Consider the following 23,148-nt stretch of genomic DNA (forward strand, 5'->3'; position numbering starts at 1 on the left):
ATGTGACATATGAATTCATGGTACACCTCTTTTATATGTCTTTTGTCAGATGTCTGATAAGTGTAAAATCTATGTCCCAATTCTCCCAATGGTGCTTTTTCAGGAGGCAACAGTTGCCTCCTGAAAAAGCACCTTTGGGACAACCATGAGCTGGATGACTGAGAATCTCCATAGACTATGTCCCAATTGCTTATAAGAAATAAGTCCAGATGCACTGACAATGTTAATAGAAACAACAGGATATTTATATTTGCTGGAAGTACAATAGATAGGATTTGTACTTATCTTTTCAAGCCTTATTAGCAATACTTTTTGGCTCAAGTTGCCATTTGTTTATGTGAATTTTTGTTTTGAACAGACATTGCTTGAAGATGCAGAACGCTGCAGGCATAAAATGCAGACTGCTTCCAGTCTTATTAGTGGGTTGGCTGATGAAAAAGAGAGATGGACTGAACAAAGTAAAGAATTTGCAGCCCAGACAAAAAGGCTTGTGGGTAAGCTGAAGGGACTGTCCTTTTGCTGCTCTACAACAGAGGTTTCCAGCCTTTTTTGGTTGGCGGACCAGAGAGAAAGGGAGAGAGAAGCATTTTATGTGCACACACAGACACACAAATGGGGCCGCAAGCATGTGCGATGCAAACAGTGGTGCTAGCGCCCATCTGACACTCACACTGCACCAGTTTTGCTGTGTGGATGTTAGCATCATCCCATTTTCGTGCCATATGGCACCTGGTTTTCACGCTGTGCACCGCCCGGTTTTCGTACCACGCGCCTCCCAGTTTGCCCCCATTTTTGCGCCACCTGTTTTCACGACATGCACTGCCTGGTTTCACCATTTCCATGCTATGCACCATCCAGTTTTCACATCGCGCACCGCCTGTTTTTTGCACCACGCGCCACCTGGTTTACTCCCATTTTTGCGCTTTGCGCCACCCAGTTTTCCCCCATTTTCATGCTGGGTAACCCCAGTTTTTCCACCATCTGACACCAGGTTTTCCCCTATTTTTGTACTACATGCTGTCCAGTTTTCGTGCCATGCGCGACCCTGTTTACATAGCAGCAGCACCCTATTTTTGCCATGCAGTGCCCCGTTTGCATAGCAGCGGTGGTGCTAGCACGAGTGGGGTTGAGTGTGCACACACATGTGCATGCACTGGCCAGCCTGTTTCGCACCCAGTGGCCAGTAGGCCACAGCCTCATCGTGGGCCGTGGACTGCAGGTTGGGGACCCCTGCTCTACAAAGCTATAAGCTGCAGCTATAAGCTGCATTGAGTATTTTTTAGCAAGTGTAAACTGCAAGTATGTAAATTGTGTTCCTGTTTATTTTCAGTCTTTTCTGTTAAAAGCAGCAGGGAATCTTCTGTTATTTTGATAAATAATGACATTGTGTTGATAAGAATGTTTGTATGCTAAAATTATGTTTTGAAGGGTGAGATTTACTCCAAGTCATGAAATAACATGTCACTATCAATTTGCTAACATTATGGTAATACAAGCAAGAAATAGACTAACAAAGTTAGCTTTCTAAATCTAGATCGGCCATTGTTTTTTTTATTGTGCTTCTCACAATTGTTTTGGTAGAATTTTAATATTGTATTATTTTTCAACATAGGCTGGAAATTAATTTTTGCAGAACACTGAGAGGGGGTCATTGATCACTGATAAGAATCACTGATCTACTAGAGGTGCTTTTTCAAAAGACAATTGGACCTTGTTTTTCCCTGAAGACGTTTCGCTTCTCATCCAAGAAGCTTCTTCTGTCAGAAGTGAAGAAGCTTCTTGGATGATAAATGAAACATCTTCAAGGAAAAACAAAGAAAATTCAGTTGCCTTTTGAAAAAAGGACCTTTGGGACAATCATGACCTGGATGACTGAGAATCTCCATAGACAAACACTGATGTAGGAAATCACAGATTCCAGAGAGAAATGTGTTTAAGCCAGAGGCTAGTTTGCGTCTCTTTCATCCTGAGTTCATTAATCCAGGAGAAATTTGCCTATTTTCTTTCTTTCGGTAACAAAAACAAATACCTTTCCCCATGCCACAGTTTTTTTTCCTTTATACTGTGTACATGTAATGGGATTGTTGGTTAGAAGCGTGCTCTTTCTTGCACTAAATATGGCTATAACAAAATCAACCAGTAGAAATTAGCTCCACTTTGTCCTGGTGCAAGAAATCTCTGTGTGATTTAGCACATTAAGCTAAAAGTTGCTCACGGAGAGAAAGCATGGCATAATACTAGTCAGAATATTCACATCATAGACGCCTCTTTTCTGCTTTCTCTTCTGTATAAATAGTCATCAAATATTTAACGAACAAGAGGTTCCCCAGCAGCCTGTTTCGTAGTGAAACATGACCAAGACTTTTTAAGCTTAGCTCGAATGTTTGCTTTCATATGCACTGCAAATGGATTCAGCCACCATCTAATGTGTTTTTCCTCTATATCAATTTAGGGGATGTACTTCTGGCCACAGCCTTTCTGTCCTATTCTGGTCCTTTCAATCAAGAGTTCCGTAATCTTTTGTTAACCAGCTGGGAAAAAGAAATGAAAACTCGGAAAATCCCATTTGGAAACAATCTCAATCTCACAGAGATGCTGATTGATGCACCAACCATCAGTGAGTGGAACCTTCAAGGGCTGCCAAATGATGATCTGTCAATTCAGAATGGCATCATTGTCACAAAGGCAGCTCGTTACCCTCTCCTGATTGATCCACAAACTCAGGGCAAGATTTGGATTAAGAACAAAGAAACCCGGAATGAGCTACAGGTGAATTACATTCTGGGGCATTATACTCATATTTGGAAGTAAACAGATTCAGGACAGCAGCAAAAAAGTGGAGAGAGTACTTGGAAATATTCCAAAGCAATACACTGTAACGAAGAACTTGTACTTGCCAAAATTAACTTTAGTTCATTAGGAAACCAGCAGTACTGATATTTTAGGCTGGGTTTTTGCATAGGAATTACTGTTGTTTCTAACTTTTTGAAAAGCTATATAGCTTAATACTTAATTGGATTACATTCCTGCTTTGAATTTGTTAACAGTGAAAATGGGGAATATAAATTTCCTAAACACATCATAAACAAATAATATAGCTATGATTTGTTCCTGAAGATTAAAATTCATCTTTAACCCTGGTTAGTTAATAAAGTTTTTAGTTTAGCAGCTATTTCTTTTCAACTGAAGTCTGATGTCCTTCCCCTTCCCCCAAGCTGGTGATCCATTTTCATAGTTTTATGAACTTTATGATTATTTTTTCAGATCACTTCTCTGAATCATAAGTATTTTAGAAACCATTTGGAAGATAGTCTCTCTCTTGGAAGACCATTGTTGATTGAAGATGTTGGTGAGGAGTTGGATCCAGCTTTGGACCACATATTGGAAAAAAACTTCATCAAAACAGGTTCTACATACAAAGTGAGAAAAATAACATATTGCAACTTCAAAAAAAAAAACTTAGTTGCATATATAATTCTTTTACTTTTATGTACAATTCTGTCTTTGACTTTGGTGTCAACAAGAAACCTTAAACAGAATAGATTACAGTGGTCTTTAATTTTTGCTTTATTAGAATAAATTATCAGTTACATTTTTTGTGTGGTCCACTATACTTTTTATGGTGATTTCATAGTACAATACTTGAAAAAAATCCTTTGATAAAGAGTTTTTATTCTGGAACTTTAGTGGGTTACACAGTGGTGGGATTCAGCCAGTTCGCACCACTTTGGCAGAACTAGTAGCTAACTTTTTGTTGCCCCGGCCCAGAATGGACTTCCGGAATGTCATTCACACAGAGAACCGGTTGTTCACATAATTGAATCCCACCACTGGGGTTATATCTCTTCTCTTCTTTAGTGGGATATTAAAAGAACTATCTTGCCAATTTAAAATATGAGAAATTTCTTAATTGCCTGCAATCTTTTCACTTAGAAACAAATATTTTCTATTTATCATTCTTCCATACTTGTTGAATTCAATAACTTACTTTTCAATTAATTTTTAGGTTTACAATTAAAAATAAAAATTTCCAGAATGTGACTTTAAAATGTGGGATCTAAGCTTCATTCTGTATGATTGTTTAGAGTTTTCTAAGCATTAACCTATAAGCAGCAGAGGAAAAAACAGATCAGCAAAATTTATAAAGCAGATAAAGATATGGAAAATTATATAGAATGGTTTAATTTTAGAAATGTCATGTATGTGTCTTATGCTAACATGTGCAACTTTACTTACATAATAATTATGTTAAGGGTGTTTTATTTACACATAATTAAAAGAATATTTAATAAATGTCCACCTCTTGTTTGAAGGAGTCCAATTCATGTTGTAAGCATCCATTTTGGAATTGTGTATGTTAATTAGGTAAAAGTTGGGGATAAAGAAATGGATGTGATGAATGGCTTCAGACTTTATATCACCACCAAGTTACCAAATCCAGCCTATACCCCTGAGATTAGTGCTCGTACCTCAATCATTGATTTTACTGTCACCATGAAAGGCCTAGAAGATCAGCTTCTAGGGAGAGTCATTCTAACAGAAAAACAGGTATGTAGAAAGATTTTTGTTTATTGAGGTACATTTTTATTACAAGGATGGATAAAATAAGCAATTATGTGGATACGTTATCTTATAAACCCTTCTCTCTCTCTCTCTCACTCTTTTTTTTGCTCTAAAGATTTTTTTTTACAAATGAAGACCATTTAGGTTTTTGTGAGAAAAGCATCTTTAAAAAGAAAAGCATATTTTAAAGGTGTTTCTTACAATGCCTCCAAATATTTCTTTTAATTGATTTTGTGGTTTGTACAAATTAGTACTATGGACAACTTTTTTATTTTTCTCTTCTCTGCCAGAGTTCCACTGGAAGATAGGCAGCCATATAAATCTGTTGAATAAATAAAACTTAACCAACAGGTTCTAGATCAGTGGTTCTCAACCTTTTTAATGCCGTGACCCCCAACCGGTCATAAGTCAAGGACTACCCAACCGGTCATAAGTCGAGGACTTTCCCTGCCCGGGAGCGCCACGCATGCATGGTGCCGCCCCTGCACCGGCCAAGGCGTAGCTGGCAAGGGGCAGCGACGGTGCAGGGCGACCACCGGCTGGTTCACCAGCTGACTCAGCCCAAGGGAGGTAAGGCACCCGCCGGGCCCTACGCGTGCCAGCAACCCTCCCTGCACCCGCTGGCCTCCCACCTCCCACCCCTGGCCTCTTTTACTTACATTTTTAGTAGTTGCTCATCAGGGAGGGGTGGAAACTTCAGACAGCTCTCCTTCGCTGCAGACAACTTGCAGCACCATTTGCAGAATGGGCCTTTTGGCGGGCTCAGCAGGGCAGAGACAGCCTGGACAATTCCTATTAGCGTTTGAAAGCCAATAGAATTAGACTCTATTCAAGAGAGTCTATTCTATTGGCTTTCAAAAGCCAATAGAATAAAAGGGAGTAGCACAGCTAAGGAAAAGGGGAAAAAATGGCGGACTGCATTGTTTGGTGACCCCCATGAAATGGTCGTTCGACCCCAAATGGGATCGCGACCCACAGGTTGAGAACCGCTGTACTAGATAATAAAAACATTTTTATGTTTAGCTAGCACATTTCTTTTAAATAGAGATTCTGGGAAGAAATGACAGCTAATAAGTTCATAGTGGGCACTGAGGGGAGTTTTAACTAATAAAATGCTAATAAAAGAACACCTTCAGAACTGCTGTTTGCTTTTAGGGGAAATCATCCATTCATTTAAAACAAATAGGAAAGCCCTGAGGAAAGATTTTTTGTTATACTCTTTGTAGTCATAGAATAATTAATTTCTCTACTTTCCTCCCTAAGATCTCTCAAATTCTTTTCTTTTCTTTCCCTGATTGGTATTTATATTTAGATTTTTTAAAAAAATATTGTATGAGAAAAATTAGTATAGAAATAGAATCAGGTAAATAAAAGAAATTTACAAATATGAAGTTAAAATTTTTCCATATTCCTAACTGATTAAAGATACTGGAATAGCTTTGATCCGCAATAACTAGTAACTTCTATGCAGAATACAAATGTCAGGAATAATATACAATAAGATTATGAAATTATAAATTCTAATAAATTATTTTTAAAAACATTTAAAAGGAAAAAAGTTATTACTAATATACAAAAGAAGAAAATGAAAAAAAGAGAAAAATATAAAGAAAACAATCACACTTGAACATTCTAACCCTGGTGGTACAATAGTTAGAATGCAGAATTGCAGGCAAACTCTGCCCATAGGCAGGAGTTCAATCCTGACAGGACTCAAGGTTGACTCGGCCTTCAAAGGTTGGTAAAATGAGGACCCAGATTGTTGAGGGCAATATGCTGACATTGTAAACCACCCAGGGAGTGCTGTAAAGCACTTAGCTATTAAAAACCATTTGCTTACAAACTGTGTTCTTCCTGCTCATTATATTCCAGCCATTGATTGTAAGCAATATATTAGGAAATGTATGTCATACTGTAAATAGTAAAGATTGTTGTGAGATATATGAAATATAAGGATGCCATTCTTCTTTGAATTCAATTAAACTTCCATTCTCAACAAACAGGCACTACTTATTTATCAGTTGCCTCATTCAGTGACTTCTTGCAGTCACAACAGTGGTGAAAAAAGTAATTTTGAGACCAATCTCAAAACTCAAGTTTGATATCATTATTAAAATGCTCTTTTCCCCCTCAAATTTGTCTATATAACCATCAACATGTATCTTAATAAAATGTAAGTCAGCAGTGTGCGGCCCAGCCAAAACAGCTAATACAGTCCTTGGTTGTATAAACAGGTATAGAATCAAAATCACGTGAAGTATTAGTCCAGCTTTATAAAGCCTTAGTAAGGCCACATTTGGAATACTGCAGCCAGTTTTGGTCACCACATTACAAAAAAGATGTTGAGACTTTAGAAAAAGTGCAAAGAAAAGCAATTAAGACGATTAAAGTTCATCATTCTGGTTTGGGGGACAAAAACAGATCGTACTTTTCTAATTTGTATTATTGATTTGTGTTGAATTCCACTAATCAGAAGGTCAAAGAAAAGAAGATAGCATGTTGCTTTGAGCTTTGAATCTAATAGATAACTGGATATTTAGTTATTAGTTCAAGTCAGACTATTATGTCTGATCCTAATTACATTTCTGCACCTGTTAGGGATCAAATTTGTCATGGGAAAAAATTGGATAATTCATGAGAATTTGAGGAAAGCTGGCTGGAGAACTTGATAATTTATTTCTCTGAAATGTTCCTAATTTTTTTTTTTTAAAAAAAGCTTTTGAGCTCCTATTTTGTAAAGTGAAAAACAGTTTCTGCCGGTGGCTTATTTCTTCCTAATGTAAACAGCAACTTTGAAGGTTTGCTTTAAAATGTGATTTTTATTAGCCAATGAAGATGGAGTTAAATTCTCCCTCAGTGCCTACTCAGGGCTCAACATTATCATATTTTCCCAACATTTTCACATTTTATTTGAAAAAAGAATATGCAAGTTAAACATAACAGCTATTTATTGTCTTGCTTAGATTGGCTATAAAGGTGACAGATTCTTTTCTCACAGTAATTTAAATAGCTTCAAATTGTGAAAGAACTTTACAATGAGTTAAAAGAAAATGACTACATATGATAATACATTCTAGGTGATAATGTGTTTAGTTAATTATCAGGATGTCATTCCTGCCATCAAAAGGCTAAATCCATTTTTCTAGTTTTAATTCTTCCTTTAGGTATCTCATTTAGTAAGGTATTTTACATAGTGAAATAAGATGTATACAGTGAAATTCAGAATATAATAGTAAAATCATTGTTCATGCTGTAGGTGAAATTATCTTCTATTGTCCAGAGAGGAAAAACTTTTAGACGTAAGATGACATAGTGGAACTTTGTAACTACATGTATTTATATCTGGAAAATGTCTTCTTCTCAACTATTTTTATTCCAGTTTGAAATAGAAACCAATTAAAACAAATGGAATGTTCTCTCATTGCTTTCTGGATTTTTTTATTCTTTTGCTTCAAAGCTAATGCTCAGATTTTCTATGATTGCTTGTCCAAAGAAAACTCATAATTCTCCTAAATTACGTTCATAATCTCCAATTATATTTGTTTTTACAGGCTGCCATAGGTCATTCTTTTTACAGAGAAAGCATTTTAGCTCATCTTCAAATTATATTCTGCACAATAAAGGAGCTTTAGTAGATACAAACTAATGTTACTTTTGATAGCAAAACCCGGGTTAAATTAATTATTTTCATCCAGACTATACTACATACAGAATTTGTACACCTAAATACGACATAGTGTAAGTTGTTGAACCCCAACCTTGACAATATTTGTTATCTTTTTAGAACATTCACAATCTCTGTCTGAATCTCTCACCTCATTCTTCCTAACGATAGCACCAGTGTTGTGTATGCCATCTGGGGAGACACTATGTATGAAACATTAAATGTGAATAATGTTGAATTATTCATCTTTAAATCTGCTTAATGTAGTAATCAGTGTTATATCCTGTGATCTATATGCTGAATGAAAAATTCATGTGGTAGTGGGTTCCATGGGATACTTACAATGCTTCCAATCCACTTCATCACATAATTCCAAACATCTTTCTACCCCCACCCTGTTTTTGGCTCCTAGCTCTTTCATCAAAGTTGTGGTGATGACTGCCTGGGAGCTGCAATCTGAATAGGAAGAATCTGACCGTGCTCACTTAGATAATCTTAATGTAGCTGGTTGTGGTTCAGAACATGATTTCCTTCATCCTCTGCTTTTGAGTAGTCCTCTGGATCAGAGTGTGCAATCAAGGGCAGAGAACATCCCAGGAAATTGACATATGATAATGAATGAATGTCTCTTGATAATACTTTGGATACCAATTTGGCACTGCATTGGTACTATACTGTAGATGCATGCATTAATTGGCCTGCTTTCAACGATACATCACATGCTTTAACAGGAGTTGGAGAAAGAGCGAACTGATCTTATAGAAGATGTGACAGCTAACAAAAGGAAGATGAAAGAACTGGAAGATAACTTGCTGTATCGACTGACAAGCACACAAGGCTCTCTGGTGGAAGATGAGAGTCTCATCACTGTACTTAGTAACACAAAAAGAACAGCCGAAGAGGTGACCCAGAAACTGCAAACATCCGTTGAGACTGAAGTACAGATTAACTCAGCTCGGGAGGAATACAGACCAGGTGAGATGATTCTCCCCCTCCCAAACTAAAGATCTAAACTGTAGTTATTGCTTGGACTATAGTTTTACTGTCCTCATTACATGTTTCTCTGTGTGCAGCTTGACCTGCAGCTAAACCCACCTGTCCTCCAATAAAACAGACAATGTGCATAGATCAGGAAAAAAAATTGCTTTATTGAAAGAACAGGATGGGTGAAACTGGGAAAAGTAGAAATACATACAATAAGAAATGGAATACAAAATAAGCAGTACTGAGTTGCTGATGAATATAACAATTAACAAATAAAGAGATAAATCTAAATCTCACCAGCGATGTTATGTGTATGGGATGTGGATTTTGTCCTCAGATGAACATGTGCCACAGATTAGGCTGGATTCTTCCTAGTGCTTCTGCTTCCTTCCAAATCTTAAAGGAAATGGAGTCTGACTTCCCAGCATGCACTTGTTTTGGGAGTGAGGGTTTTTGGGTAAAAGGGTTGGGTCAGCTTCCAAACAATACAGATGGGTATTTGGCCCCTGGCCACTAGATGGGGCTAGAGAGCAACAATAATATATACACAAATTATATGCTGGGGTATGACAGTAGTATTTTAAGGGTCAAAATTAGCTAGGCCCCAAGCCTATATTGAGGAAGATTTGAGAGCTTTAATGGTTCATGACAATTTTCCTGCAACTTTCCTAATCCACAGGAATTAAGTGAGGAGCAGAATTGAGGGTCTTAGAACTGCAATATTCATCTGTTGTCACTAGCAGACTAAAGATAGGTAGTCCTTGATTTATGATCATTCATTTAGTGACTGAGGCTACAAAGACATTGAAAAAAGTGACTTATGACCACTGCAGCATCCCCATGATCAAAATTCAGGTGCTTGGCAACTGGCATGTATTTATGACAGTTCGCTGTCCCAGGGTCATGTGATTTCCATTTGTAGCCTCAGCTGGCTTCTGATAAGCCAAGTCAATGATGAAAGCCAGATTCGCTTAACAACTGCAGTGATTAATTTAACAACAGTGGTAAGAAAGGTTGTAAAATGAGGCAAAACTCACTTAACTATCTTGCTTAGCAATGGAAATTTTGGACTCAGTTGTAGTCAAGAACTACCTGTACTGGGGAATAAATCTCGAATATCTAAAATTTTGCCAAAAAAAGAGTCCTTCTGTAAATGAAGAATAGCTCTTATTGAGTAGTAAATAATAATAATGAAAGATGTAGTTTAGAACTGATATTACAGTTTTTGAATATGCAGATGAATATAGTACAGTGATATAGTAAAAACAAAAGTGCAAGGAGGGGGATATCTGTTTTTTTATTTAAATAGAAAATGGTTGCAGTGCACAAAACCTTTGTAGCTATTTATTATCAGACATTAATTGTCATTATGAGATTTTATAATTACAGATTTAATAACTTGCTGTGGTTTTACATCTCTGTTGATCAAATCCAATCTTGTTTCGTTCAGTTGCTACCAGAGGCAGCATTCTCTATTTTCTGATAACGGAGATGAGTATGGTAAATGTCATGTATCAAACTTCACTTCGACAGTTTTTGGGCCTGTTTGATCTTTCACTTGCAAGGTAACTTGGATTATCTCACATTTTTCACATTCTGGATTAACAAAAATTGGCACAGCTTTTGGATAGCTGAAATGATGTGATATAGCCATCCTTGTTTAGAATCTGCAAACCCATGTCATTAATATCATAGTTTGAGAACAAGTTCTGCAGTTCTTAAAGTGTAAAAAATGTTTGATTATAAATGACAGTGGGATAGGAAGAAGGTGCACAAAGTGTGATCCAGAACATCTCTCACTTTATTTTTTGGCTCTACAAAATTGGTCGACGGAGTGACTTTCCCTAAATACGATTTAATATTCAGAAATGCCACAATTTTTCTAAGCATTGCAGAGTCCCTTGCAGCTTCCCATGCTACAAATAAAACTGAAAGGAAGGATATTAGAGAAGAAAGTGAACATTGAAGCAGCAATTCTTTTTCTGCCCATTAGGTGGGACCCTGCATGTCTCAGTTCTAACTTTTTGTATCTTCTTCTCTGTCACAGATAGTCTCATCTCAGTCTTTCTTTCTTGGAGCCAAGGAACTTAGCCTTCCAATAGCCTTAAGTCACCTGGCTGATGGAGGAGGAAAGAATGTCCTGACCTGGGGAATAGGAGAAGAAAAAAGTAGCAGACAGTGTAGTCTTTTCTTTAGTGATTTCTAATGAGATCTCATTTTAAGTGTATTTCTGATTATCATTCTTAAGCCTCTCCAAGGACTTTATTCTTAGAGACGAGGAGGCTTAGTGCAGTAAAAATCCCAAGCAGAATCGAAATATTCTCTTTTGTTATGTGTTGACATAGCAAGTGTCAACGCTGCTAATATTGAATATTCTTGCTTTGACAAAATATGCAGAACTGCCTGGTATTTTTAGAGTTAATTCAGATGACAGAGAAAAGGGAGGGGAAATAGCAAAAGCCAGAGAAAAGGAACGGAAGTGAATCTCTGCCCTCTGGGCTAATTGGAAGATGTGACTTGTGACTGCAAGATAAGGGAGGGGTTTAGCAAGAAAAGTTAGATGCCAGCAAGAGGAATTCAGATTCTGGCAGCAAGCACTGATCTGTGTTCAAAAACTTCAACTTGCATTCTCTAAAAGGGCCCAAGAAAGAGAGAATAATTCAGAGGAAGCAGAATGTATAATAAGTACTCTAGAGAGATTGGACATTAAAGAGTTTGGAAAGCATCAAGTCAGAAATAATTTCCCAGGAGAAAGAGCAAGTTCTTCCTGCATGCAAAAGTGGGCAGATGTAACTGCTTTTACCTTTGCAATGAGATGTCTAGATGCTGAGCATATTGTTTCCTTCACGTTCAGGTGTATATCTCCAATAGAGCTGAAGGGGATGTCTCAGTCTAATGCGTAGCTTACAGTCTAATGTATTGGATGTATAGCTTTGCCCCATACTTTGGACTACAATTCTCATAAATTCCCATCCAGCATGGGCTTGGAAGAAAGACATGGGTCTGTCTGTGGCATATTAGAAAACTGTGCTTTGCATAGCATTTCCAGTAACTCACAAGCAAGTAAATGAAAGGGTGAGAGAGCAAGAATTACTAACAAGCTGATCTCCAAGATTGCAAACACCTCTTTTAGTGTTAGCTTGACTTTATTATTTGTGAAAATTTATATGGCTGTGCAACTTAAGTAATTGAGACTCTAAGTTTCAATTATTGAATTACCAATGAATTATCTTCATGTCCTAGGCTTTAGTCTATGGAGATAGAGATTTAATTTACATAATGTGTCAAACTGAACATGTAATGCTTTGTGAAACCTTCCTATTTGTGCTAATGCTTGCAAACATGAAAGCTGTTCAGAACTTCTTTGCAATTCACTTTAAGAGTTTTCTCGATACATTTGGGGCTGCAAGAGTAAGATCAAATTTCCTGACAGTGAGAACAATTAATCAGTAGAATGACTTGCCTCCAGAAGTTATGGGTGCTTCAACACTGGAGATTTTTAAGAAGAGATTGGACAACCATTTGTCTGAAATGGTATGGGGTTTCCTGCTTGAACAGGGGTTGGACTAGAGGACCTTCAAGGTCCCTTCCAATTCTGTTATTCTAGTCCACCAGATGACATTGCTTCAGATAAGGGACCCTAAGTGTGCCAATTGTACTACAGCATGTGAGATGGCAGATAGCACTGGAGACAGGCAATCCTGCAAAGAACCCAATTTTGTGTCATCTACAACATCGAACTGCACTCAGAAACTTTTTGGAGCCAGAGTAGCTCATGAACTAATGATATTCATGAGCATAGCAAAGTATAACCCCAGCTACTTATACTGCTGCCTTCTGGACCTATTGTAGCTTCAGGATGGTCTTCCAGGGTGGCCCTGTATAGAGCAGATTGCAGTAATCCAATTGGGAAGTGACTTAAGATGTGAATGGCAGAAAGTCAAGCCTCCAGCTCAAGGAAGGGGTACAATTGGTGCACAACACATTGTGCAAAGACCTCTTAGCCACAGCTGCCATCTGCTCTCCCAGCAGGGGCTATGGATCACTGCCTTTTTGAATTGCTTAGAGCAATATCTTGGTGATGCCTTATCTATAACAATTCTGCATATCCTGTCTGTTTATCTGGTAAGCGTCTGCTGAAGATCCCACCCCCATATGAAGTGATGGCAGTCTAGGCTAGCCCTCCCTTTAGTAGTCACTGCATTATGAAAGAAAGGAAGGGAGGGAGGGAGGACTGGTAGGGATAAAGATCAAAGGAATCAATTGTATGAAGCTAAAATACCTTTCAATCTATCCGAAAGAAGAGTGAACTCTCAGCAGTCCAAACAATCCTAGCCAGTTGGATCATATTGATCGAACAGTATTTATTGTCATGTTGAATTTGCCTCAGCAACTCTGTTTGCTTTTGCAGTAACTCACTATTATTAAACAGCTTTGAAAATGCTTTATTCTTGTATACTTTTACCCTTTCTAAAATCTTTGCCCTAAAGGCATTATATTACTCTTTTATCCTCCCCCTTTCTTTTGAATAGGTCTGTCAAGAGCCCAATTACAAGCAAAAGAATAGCAAATATCATTGAGCATATGACCTACGAAGTGTATAAATATGCCGCACGAGGGCTTTACGAGGAGCATAAGTTTCTGTTCACGTTGCTGCTTACCTTGAAGATTGATTTGCAGCGGGGCAAAGTCAAACACGAGGAGTTCCTAACTCTGATTAAAGGTCATAGCAAGTACATCACACGCTCAGTGTATGGTCCTGTGCTGTTTTCTCCTTGCCTGTACAAAACAGTAATTAGAGATATTAACCTGACACTTCACAGGGTGGGCCGCTCCATTACTTGATTGAATGTTGAATTTGTTGATCTGATAAACCTTGTACACTGCAACCTGCAAATTTTGTGACTTTCTGGTGTAGGTTTCTGAATGAAATTTAACATATGATATTCAACTTCATGCAGAGTAGGCAGCATATTCTTAAATTCCAACACAGGTGTATTTAAACAAGGGGGAGAATGTTTGTGTGTGTGGGCGGAGGCATAAGTAACTACTTTCTATTTTTTTTAATCTTACTTTTTAAACTTTAAACTTTTAAACATATATTTCTAGGTGGTGCTTCTTTGGATCTGAAAGCTTGTCCTCCTAAACCAGCTAAATGGATTCTGGATATGACTTGGTTGAATTTGGTGGAGCTCAGTAAACTGAGACAATTTTCAGATGTTCTTGACCACGTAGGTACCAGTAGGAGTTGGTATATTTTGTTTTTGCAGTTTGTTTCAATTGGCAGTTTAATGGGTTTCAATTTCAATGTGTTAATCTGCCTCAGATGTACATTATCTGGCAAATGTAGAAGTTGAAACACTGATGTTTCAGAAACAAGTGTTCTGAGATTACAGAACACACTTTACTACCAATTCAATTTCCGTTTCATCTCTAGTGGTGATGGTACCCATAAACAAGCCAGTCAGTCAGCCAGCCTCGTTGAGATCCAAAGGCATAAGGACATATAAAGCACATTTCTTTAAATAACATTTCTTTGGGCCTTTTAGGCTTAAGCACTCCTTTGTGCAACTGGATTCTTGATTTTCTTACTAACAGGTCCCAATATGTGTGAGCTGGAACAAATATTTCTAACGCCATTTTTTTGAGCACAGGTTTTCCTCAGGGCTGAGTCCTAAGTCCGCTGCTGTTCATCCTGTTGACCCATAACTGTTGTGCTAGGTTTGCCAACAACCATATTGTGAAGTTCGCAGATGATACAACAGTAGTGGGCCTTATTCATGATGACAAAGAGGGTGCTTACTGTAAGGATGTTGATGGTTTGGTGAACTGGTGTAAGGAAAACAGCCTAGTTTTAAACACTAGAAAAACCAAAGAGATCATTGTCAATTTCAGAAAAGCAAGGCATAGCCACACTTCTCTGTGCATTAATGACTCACGTGTGGAGATGGGGACCAGCATCAAATTCCTGGGTGTGCAGTTAACAAGTAGGCTGACTTGGCTGCTCAATAGCGAGACACTGGTGAAGCAGGCACAACAGTGCCTGTATTTTCTGCATCGCATAAGAAAAGCACATCTTCCTTCCCCTATCCGTATCACTTTCTACAGAAGGACGATCAAGAGCATCCTGTAATACAGCAACAGTCTGGTTTAGAAGCATCACTGCTTCAGACAGGAAGGCGGTGCAGAGTAGTAAGGATGGCTGAAAAGATTATTGGCAGTTCCCTCCCTTCCATCCATGACAGGGTCTGTGATTATCTGAGACACTACACATCCTCTTCATGATCTGTTTTCCTTGTTACCTTCTGGGAGGAGGCTCCATGGTATCTGAAGCAGAACATCCAGATTCAGTTACAGTTTTGTTCCATACAATATTAACCTTATGAACTCTAAAGCTTCTTCCTTCCGTTATGTATTCAAGATGGACAGTGATTAATATTTATATACAGTGGTGGGATTCAGCCAATTTGCACCACTTAGGCAGAACCGGTAGCTAATTTTTTGTTGCCCAGGCCCAGAATGGACTTCCGGAAGTATCATCCACACAGAGAACCGGTTGTTCACATATTTGAATCCCACCACTGTTTATATGTTACTTATATGTAAGGGTGTAGGTATATACATACGTTGTATATAGTATGTTTAAATGTGTGTTATGTATATGTACACTTTGAGAGCAAGGAACTAAATTTTTAATGTGTGCCAATGTGCCCACAGTAAAAAAATGACAATAAAGGTTATCTATCTGTCTGTCCATCCGTCCATCCATCCATCCATCCATCCATCCATCCATCCATCCTATTTGCATGCAGCTAATACTTTAAAGTTAAACCAATTCTTTAAATCTAGTATAAGAACTTGCCGGTAAAATGCTCGTTGAACTGAATCTAGGATAAAAGTCCTTTCTTTACATTTTGGAGCAAACAAAGCTGCCCTGGATATTAATGCTTATAGTTCATTACAGCTTGAACTATAAGTAGTGATAAGGACCCGTACAACTAAGGAAGGCGGTGGTTCTTTCAGAAAGGAACACAGAGTCACTTATTAAGCTATCTGAAATTAAAATCATATTATTTGAAAGTTCATCCCTATAGCCTCAAAGATATGCTATTCTCCAATCTTTAAAGTGGGAGGAAAATCTATTCTCAAAATCACTGCCCCCACAGTGTTCCTCTTACTTTGCTTTGGGAGGCCACGAGAACTGTTGCCCTCACAGGAGAGAGCTGCTGCTGCTGTTGTATTGGTGATTGTGCTGTTTAGTAAGCACAGAATTAAAGCAAGGGCTGAAAAGGCGAAGGATCTTCCCTGTGACAGGGGCCTGCATAGTGCATTTTAAGCTGACAGAGTTTACCGATAGGAATAGCAATCTTGAAGATATATTTTGGTCTGCCATTAAGTTAATATTTGACAATCCAACACCCTCACCCCCTTAAAGGAAAACTTGCCACACAAGCCAAGTTTGGGTTGTTTTGCAATTACTGCTAATATAGCCAAGGAGCACAGAACTCCCTGACTGATGGGAATGGGTGGTCCTTCAATAGCTAGTTAAACCTTAATAGGTCACTGTCCATCCAAAGACACTTCTGTGTGGCACAGAATGTTCATGTAGGGGTTTTCTTCCATTTTCCTATGGAAAACATTGTCCTGCCAGATCACCTTGATCCACCTCAATAGCAGACTGGCCCCAAGATGGTCACTCCAACTTGAGAGATGTCCTTAACAAATGATAAGCAGTCTGTCTTCGAATCAGGAAAAGGGGGCTGTATTGATGACTTCTGTGGAATATGATACTCTCATTGTATTATATTATTAGATCTCACGGACAGAAAAACAGTGGAAAATTTGGTTTGATAAGGAAAAACCAGAAGAAGAACTTGTTCCCAGTGGCTATGATCAAGCTCTGGACTGCTTCAGACGTCTCCTCCTTACTAGGTCTTGGTGTCCTGACAGAACTATTGCTCAGGTAGGTATTTATGCTTTAGGTTAGACAGTTCTAACTTGAAACCTGAATGTATGAAAGTTTTAATAATAGAATATGGTGAAGAGCATCTTTATGGTTGTTATGCATAACATATACAGTTATACACATACACAAACACAATTCCACGAGTCGTTTGAAGGGAGGACTGCTTCACCTTTCCAACTTGTATATTCATGAGGCTATCATTTTATTTCATTCTTCTTCTATTGCCACAGAAGCAGCACATTTTAGTTCCTCCAGATTCCAGAGAAGATAAAGCAACGTGGATCTAAAATATACAAGTCTTTAGAGATCAAAGCCAGCATTTCAGACTGTATTCGGAAGCACACTGATAGCAATGCAGTATCTACAGTATTGATGTTGCATTGTTGAAATGGTTCTAACCTACCACCATATGGACTGTAGCAATGTGTACAAAATAAATTTTCCTCGTAGTTCAAAGGTAGCTTCCAATAAAATATGTGGCAGTAATTCAGTCTCAAGGTAATGAAGGCATGGGTTATTATTGCCAGTACCTCCAAAAAAGAGTCGGCACAGCAGCCAAAGGTAGACAAAGTTTCCCTAGGCTACAATCTCCACTTGCTAATCAAGTAGAATCCATGAATCCAGGATAATTCTTAAGAAATAGATTTGTTCTTTTAGTAAGAATCTTGTAAACTTGTCCAGAGTCAGGGTGTGGTGTGTGGGACGGAGGGGAGGGGAGTCACTGCCAAATCTAATAGCTTCTGAAATAAATAATAAGTTACTCTTGCCTAGAATTCAATTTCAATGTGCCTAAGATTCAATTTTAGCCTCAGTCAGAATGTGCAGTCTGGTCCAGCCCCATGATGGAGACATGCAAGTAGATATCATTAGGGTATTGTTGATACCTCACCCAGTCTCATGCCTGATCTCAACCATCAATTTCACATAGATATTAAGTGATGTGAAGGGAAGTATCAAGATTTCTGGCACCCCATACATGAATGACCAAGGGTTCAGTCGCTCAACATCCATTAATATCAGTTAGATCTTTTTATTCTGATGGGAACTGAATTACTGTAAAATGGTTCTTCGAACTCCCAACCGATTCAAGAGTCCAAAAAGATTCTATAACCAATGGCATTGAATGCTGGTGAGATATATAATATTTCCCAAGGGCTGCATTTCCAAAACCAGCTCTTGATCTTATGGATGGGAAGAATGTTTTTCTTGAGGTCTAGGCTTTCCCTTAAACCTACAGTAGTGTCTGCATAGCCAGGGATATCACTGTATTGTGGAAAATCTCCGAGAAATGAATGAACCTTAAAGGGACATTGCAAAACATTAGCTTTGGGGAAAGTAGTAATTGTACACTGCTTTCCAGTAAATCTCAGTGTTATTTGTGAGGAAGGGATTGAGATTGTTCTTCTTATATCAGCAAATGAATACCATTTGGCTTCAATCCCAGCTTTACAAATTGGATATTTGTCCTGTTGTTTTCAATGAGAATGCTGAAATGCAAATACTGCTGTAGGCACCTTATGCTTATTAAAGTTTAGTGAGAATCCTGCAGACATTATTTTAAATAATATGAACACTTAGTAGTTATATATACACAATACTACTGCTCACATGGTATAATAAGATTTGCACCATACTTCTGTAATGTTCTAATGGGTTTATTGTACATTCATGTTCGATCAAATATCCTGCAAATTCTTCCCTAAATGCTTTGTCTCTAAAGTCCCTGCATTTTTCCTATTACATACAAGTGAAACCTTAATATATATCTTTTTAAAAATTAGGCTAGGAAGTACATTATGGATACCATGGGAGAAAAATATGCAGAAGGGGTCATTTTAGATTTGGAGAAGACTTGGGAAGAATCTGATCCACGCACACCTCTCATCTGCTTCCTGTCAATGGGCTCTGATCCTACTGATTCAATCATTGCTTTGGGGAAAAGGTTGAAAATTGAGACACGCTACGTTTCTATGGGTCAGGGACAAGAAGTCCATGCACGTAAACTCCTGCAGCAAACTATGGCTCATGTAAGAGGCAACTTTTCCATGCTAATTTGGTGTAGGGCATTTTTTTTTTAAAAAAATAGAATATTACAAATTACTAGTGAAGTTTAGCTAAACATGAATATAGCATACCTAAAGCTGTTTTTTGGAATAGAATTTGTCTTTTTATTTCTAAAGAGCAAAATAGGATTATTTCTAGCCAGTAGCATTCTGAAAATAAAAATATATTATGTTTTTAAATCAATTGCTCCATATATCATGATTCAAAAATATTGCTAAATTCTAGGCACAATCCGATACATGTTTATATTTGGGAGCATTGAGGAATACATATTGCTTGTGTGAAACACATTTATATTGTGGATAAATTAAGTTGTTACTTTGTTGAATTTCATTTTCAAAATAAAATTGATCATTGTTGAAGATGTTGAGTGAAAGATTATGCTAGTTGGATATGTACAAGATAGCATTCATCCTACCACTAAAAATCAAATCTGTTCTAAGTAGGATCCATGGAATTCTTTCATATTCTTAGTTTATCGGCTATATTTCAGATACCTTTGGAGCTAGAAACTCATTATGATATATTTGTAAAATACTGTGTCAGCACTGAGGAATTGTGAACTGTAATATCATTGGAAGGCAACAATAATCTGAATGCATAGTGTTGACTTCCAAAGGGAATAACAAACCCAGCTGCATGTCTCTTAAAATCTTCTTCTCTTAGGGTGGATGGGCCCTCTTGCAGAACTGCCACTTGGGCCTTGACTTTATGGATGAGCTGATGGACACTGTTGTGGAAACAGATATAGTTCATGAGGCCTTTCGCTTGTGGATGACTACAGAGGTCCACAAACACTTTCCTATCACCCTTCTACAGATGTCTATAAAATTCACCAATGAACCTCCCCAGGGACTTAAAGCTGGCCTGAAGAGAACGTATGGAGGTGAGCGACTTAGCCTCAGCTGTCTTACAGATATTTCATAAATTTTCCCCATAGAATTGAATATTTTATTTTGTTTTCAGTGAGACAAAAATCACATACCTTAAATGATCTTAAGAGTGCTTGGAGTATTTTGATCAGTCAATTTGTACTGGATTTTCTACTTTAAACATATATTAAATATAAGATAAATGACTATAGGCATGCCTATAAATAACTGGATGTTATAATCATTTGCTAGTTAGCAAATGATCAATTAGGGCATGTCTGACTAACTATTGAAAATGAATACCAGCAGAATATTAAAAATTTTTACTGAGTGTTTTCATTCATGTATATTAGCAATAGCAATAACACTTAGGCTTATATACCACTTCCCAGTACTTTACAGCCCTCTCTAAGCAATTTACAGAGTCAGCATATTGCCCGCAAAAATCTGGGTCTTCATTTTACCAACCTTGGAAGGATGGAAGGCTGAGTCAACCTGGAGCCAGTCAAGATCGATTGCTGGCAGCAGAATTAGCCTGCAATACTGTGTTCTAACCACTGTGCCACAGCGGCTCCATTACTTCAAGATTTGTGATTGGTTTAGGAGCAGGGGTGTCAAACTGCCAGCCTGCAGGCCAGATGCATCATGATGAAGCCACGCCCGACCCATTGCCGGCAATGGAAAAAAAGTTGTGATATGTCGTGATACATCATATGATGTTGCGAGTTTGACACCCCTGGTTTAGAGAATTTGCTTTGATACTTATGTATGACTATTCTTTTCAAGTACAACATATATGTGGGAAATATAGTATTATTTTTCTGTAAGCAACTATCATATAGAAATTATGATTAAATGGGAATTGCAGAGGAAAAATGCAGTTCCAAAAAGCCAAAATAAAATAAGAAAGTTTTTCATAAAGGGCTTTATATGAAAGTTTGTTTGTAATGGTCAATGACTTTATTACAGGTGTGAATCAAGATCTCTTGGACATCAGCAACATGGTACAATGGAAGCCAATGTTGTATGCCGTGGCCTTTCTCCATTCCACTGTTCAGGAGAGAAGGAAATTTGGACCTCTAGGATGGAATATTCCTTATGAATTCAACCAAGCTGATTTCAATGCCACAGTACAGTTTGTTCAGAACCATTTGGATGACATGGACATCAAAAAGGTTAATTGGCACTAATTGGCTAGAAATAAATCTCTAATAGCATATATGAAACTTGAAATAATTTACAATGTTGTCAACCAATCTTCACTCAGTGTAATATAGTCAATTAACCTTTTATGTTAAACAACCATTAAATTCACTAAATTAGATTTAGAGGTGAGAATGGATTGTCCTGATACCAGATGTAATATATATTGGATGGCTCTGATATGCTGTTGGAAGAGAAAGAAGATAGCTAAAAACAAGAGAAAGATAGCAAAGTAACTTAGGGGAGGATTACAATTTAATAATGGAACTATTTTTGACTCAGTCTAGTTCAGAATAAGATAATATATGCATAGGAATTTTCAGATCTTTCATATGTATGGACTAGAAGACTAGAAGACCTCCAAGGTCCCTTCCAGTTCTATTATTGATTGATTGATATACATTTACACTTATTTTAGTATACAGTTGCATGAACATACCATATATTTTTTTCAGGGGGTGTCCTGGAACACTGTTCGTTATATGATTGGGGAAATTCAGTATGGTGGAAGGGTTACAGATGACTATGACAAAAGGCTCCTTAACACATTTGCTAAAGTGTGGTTCAGTGAAAACATGTTCAGCCAAGACTTTTCATTTTTCAAAGGATACAATATACCCAAGTGTACTGCGGTGGATCAGTACCTGCATTACATAAAGGTTTGTTATCATTAGCAAATAAAAGGAAAACTTAAGGCTAAGCTGAAGTTAATAAATCAAAAGCTTTCTTCATTCACAAGGTCAGTGCTCTACTATACTTCCTCCTTAATCAGATTCCCTGTATAAAATTTGCAGACAAGAACTCTGAATATATGTACAAAGGATACTTTAATGTAAAGAAATTAATACCAAAATATGGAAGGAACTGAGAAATTAATAATTTTCCAGAAAGGTAGATTGAATTGCTACCTCATAGCCTCTGAGATACTTGTGATTAAGACATTTGTGAACATCTGGAAATTCTTGATTTAAAAATCGCCTTTGTCTTGATGTCAGTGACAATGAATTTCCTTTCAATACTTCAGTCATAACAATATAAATGGGGTGGGAGAATAATGCTTTACGATCACAAAGAAGACTATTGCTGATGAGCCACTTAAAAATATAATATATAAATAAAAAAAGATATAGTATCAAGGTTGCAGTTGAATTGAACTATTATCTGTATTTCAAAGCATTGTATGAGTGTTAAGTTAGATAATTATTCTTTCACCTTAGGTAACAATTTCCTGAAACATATTGTATAAATGAAAAATTCTCTGAAATCTTACTATTTGTTGATATCTTTTGAAAGATATATATATGGGCACATTTATAAACATTTATTATATATGTATATGTATAAACTATATCTATACAGTATATACTGTAGATATAGATATATCTATCTATCTGTCTCTGTGTGTGTACATACTATATATGTATGTATGTATGTATGTATATATACTGGCATATATATATATATGTATGTATGTATGTATATATATATATATATATATATATATATATATATATATATATAATAATTTTAAAAATGCGAATTCCAGGCATGTTTACATTAAAGATATGAAAATTCTTGAACTCTGGGATAGATAAAATCAGCTGTTTATTGTTAAAAGCAACAGAGGCAAAAAACAATAAACAACAACCGTTCATAAAAACAAATATCTACTGCCTTAGCTTTCGCCTGGCCTCTGCCGGTGTCATTACGGTTGGCTAGAGCAGATAGGCCCATCACACGCTCGATGAGCAGAGTGCAGAGTCAATTAGGCTTATAGGCAGACTCTCCACCTTCCAATGCTTACTCTGATGATGCTGGCAGAGGACCGGTGA

General features: G+C 37.3%; 1 protein-coding gene across 5 annotated transcripts in view; it reads left to right on the forward strand.

Moving 5' to 3' along the window:
- DNAH5 (dynein axonemal heavy chain 5) overlaps nt 1-23,148 on the forward strand; it is a 162,309-nt gene that overhangs the window by 125,075 nt on the left and 14,086 nt on the right. For 4 of the 5 annotated variants that reach the window (XM_039343852.1, XM_039343853.1, XM_039343856.1 and 1 more), the window contains 13 exons: nt 359-494; nt 2,453-2,769; nt 3,265-3,420; nt 4,366-4,548; nt 8,959-9,202; nt 10,662-10,776; nt 13,744-13,934; nt 14,321-14,442; nt 17,025-17,174; nt 18,959-19,204; nt 19,908-20,127; nt 21,083-21,288; nt 21,772-21,975. In XM_039343852.1, coding sequence (XP_039199786.1) covers nt 359-494; nt 2,453-2,769; nt 3,265-3,420; nt 4,366-4,548; nt 8,959-9,202; nt 10,662-10,776; nt 13,744-13,934; nt 14,321-14,442; nt 17,025-17,174; nt 18,959-19,204; nt 19,908-20,127; nt 21,083-21,288; nt 21,772-21,975 — 2,490 coding nt within the window. The other variant, XM_039343855.1, reaches the window with a different exon arrangement.

Source organism: Crotalus tigris, unplaced genomic scaffold (genome assembly GCF_016545835.1).
Source record: "Crotalus tigris isolate CLP2741 ecotype Arizona unplaced genomic scaffold, ASM1654583v1 scf7180000017878.447376, whole genome shotgun sequence".
In the NCBI taxonomy this organism is placed as follows: Eukaryota; Metazoa; Chordata; class Lepidosauria; order Squamata; family Viperidae; genus Crotalus; species Crotalus tigris.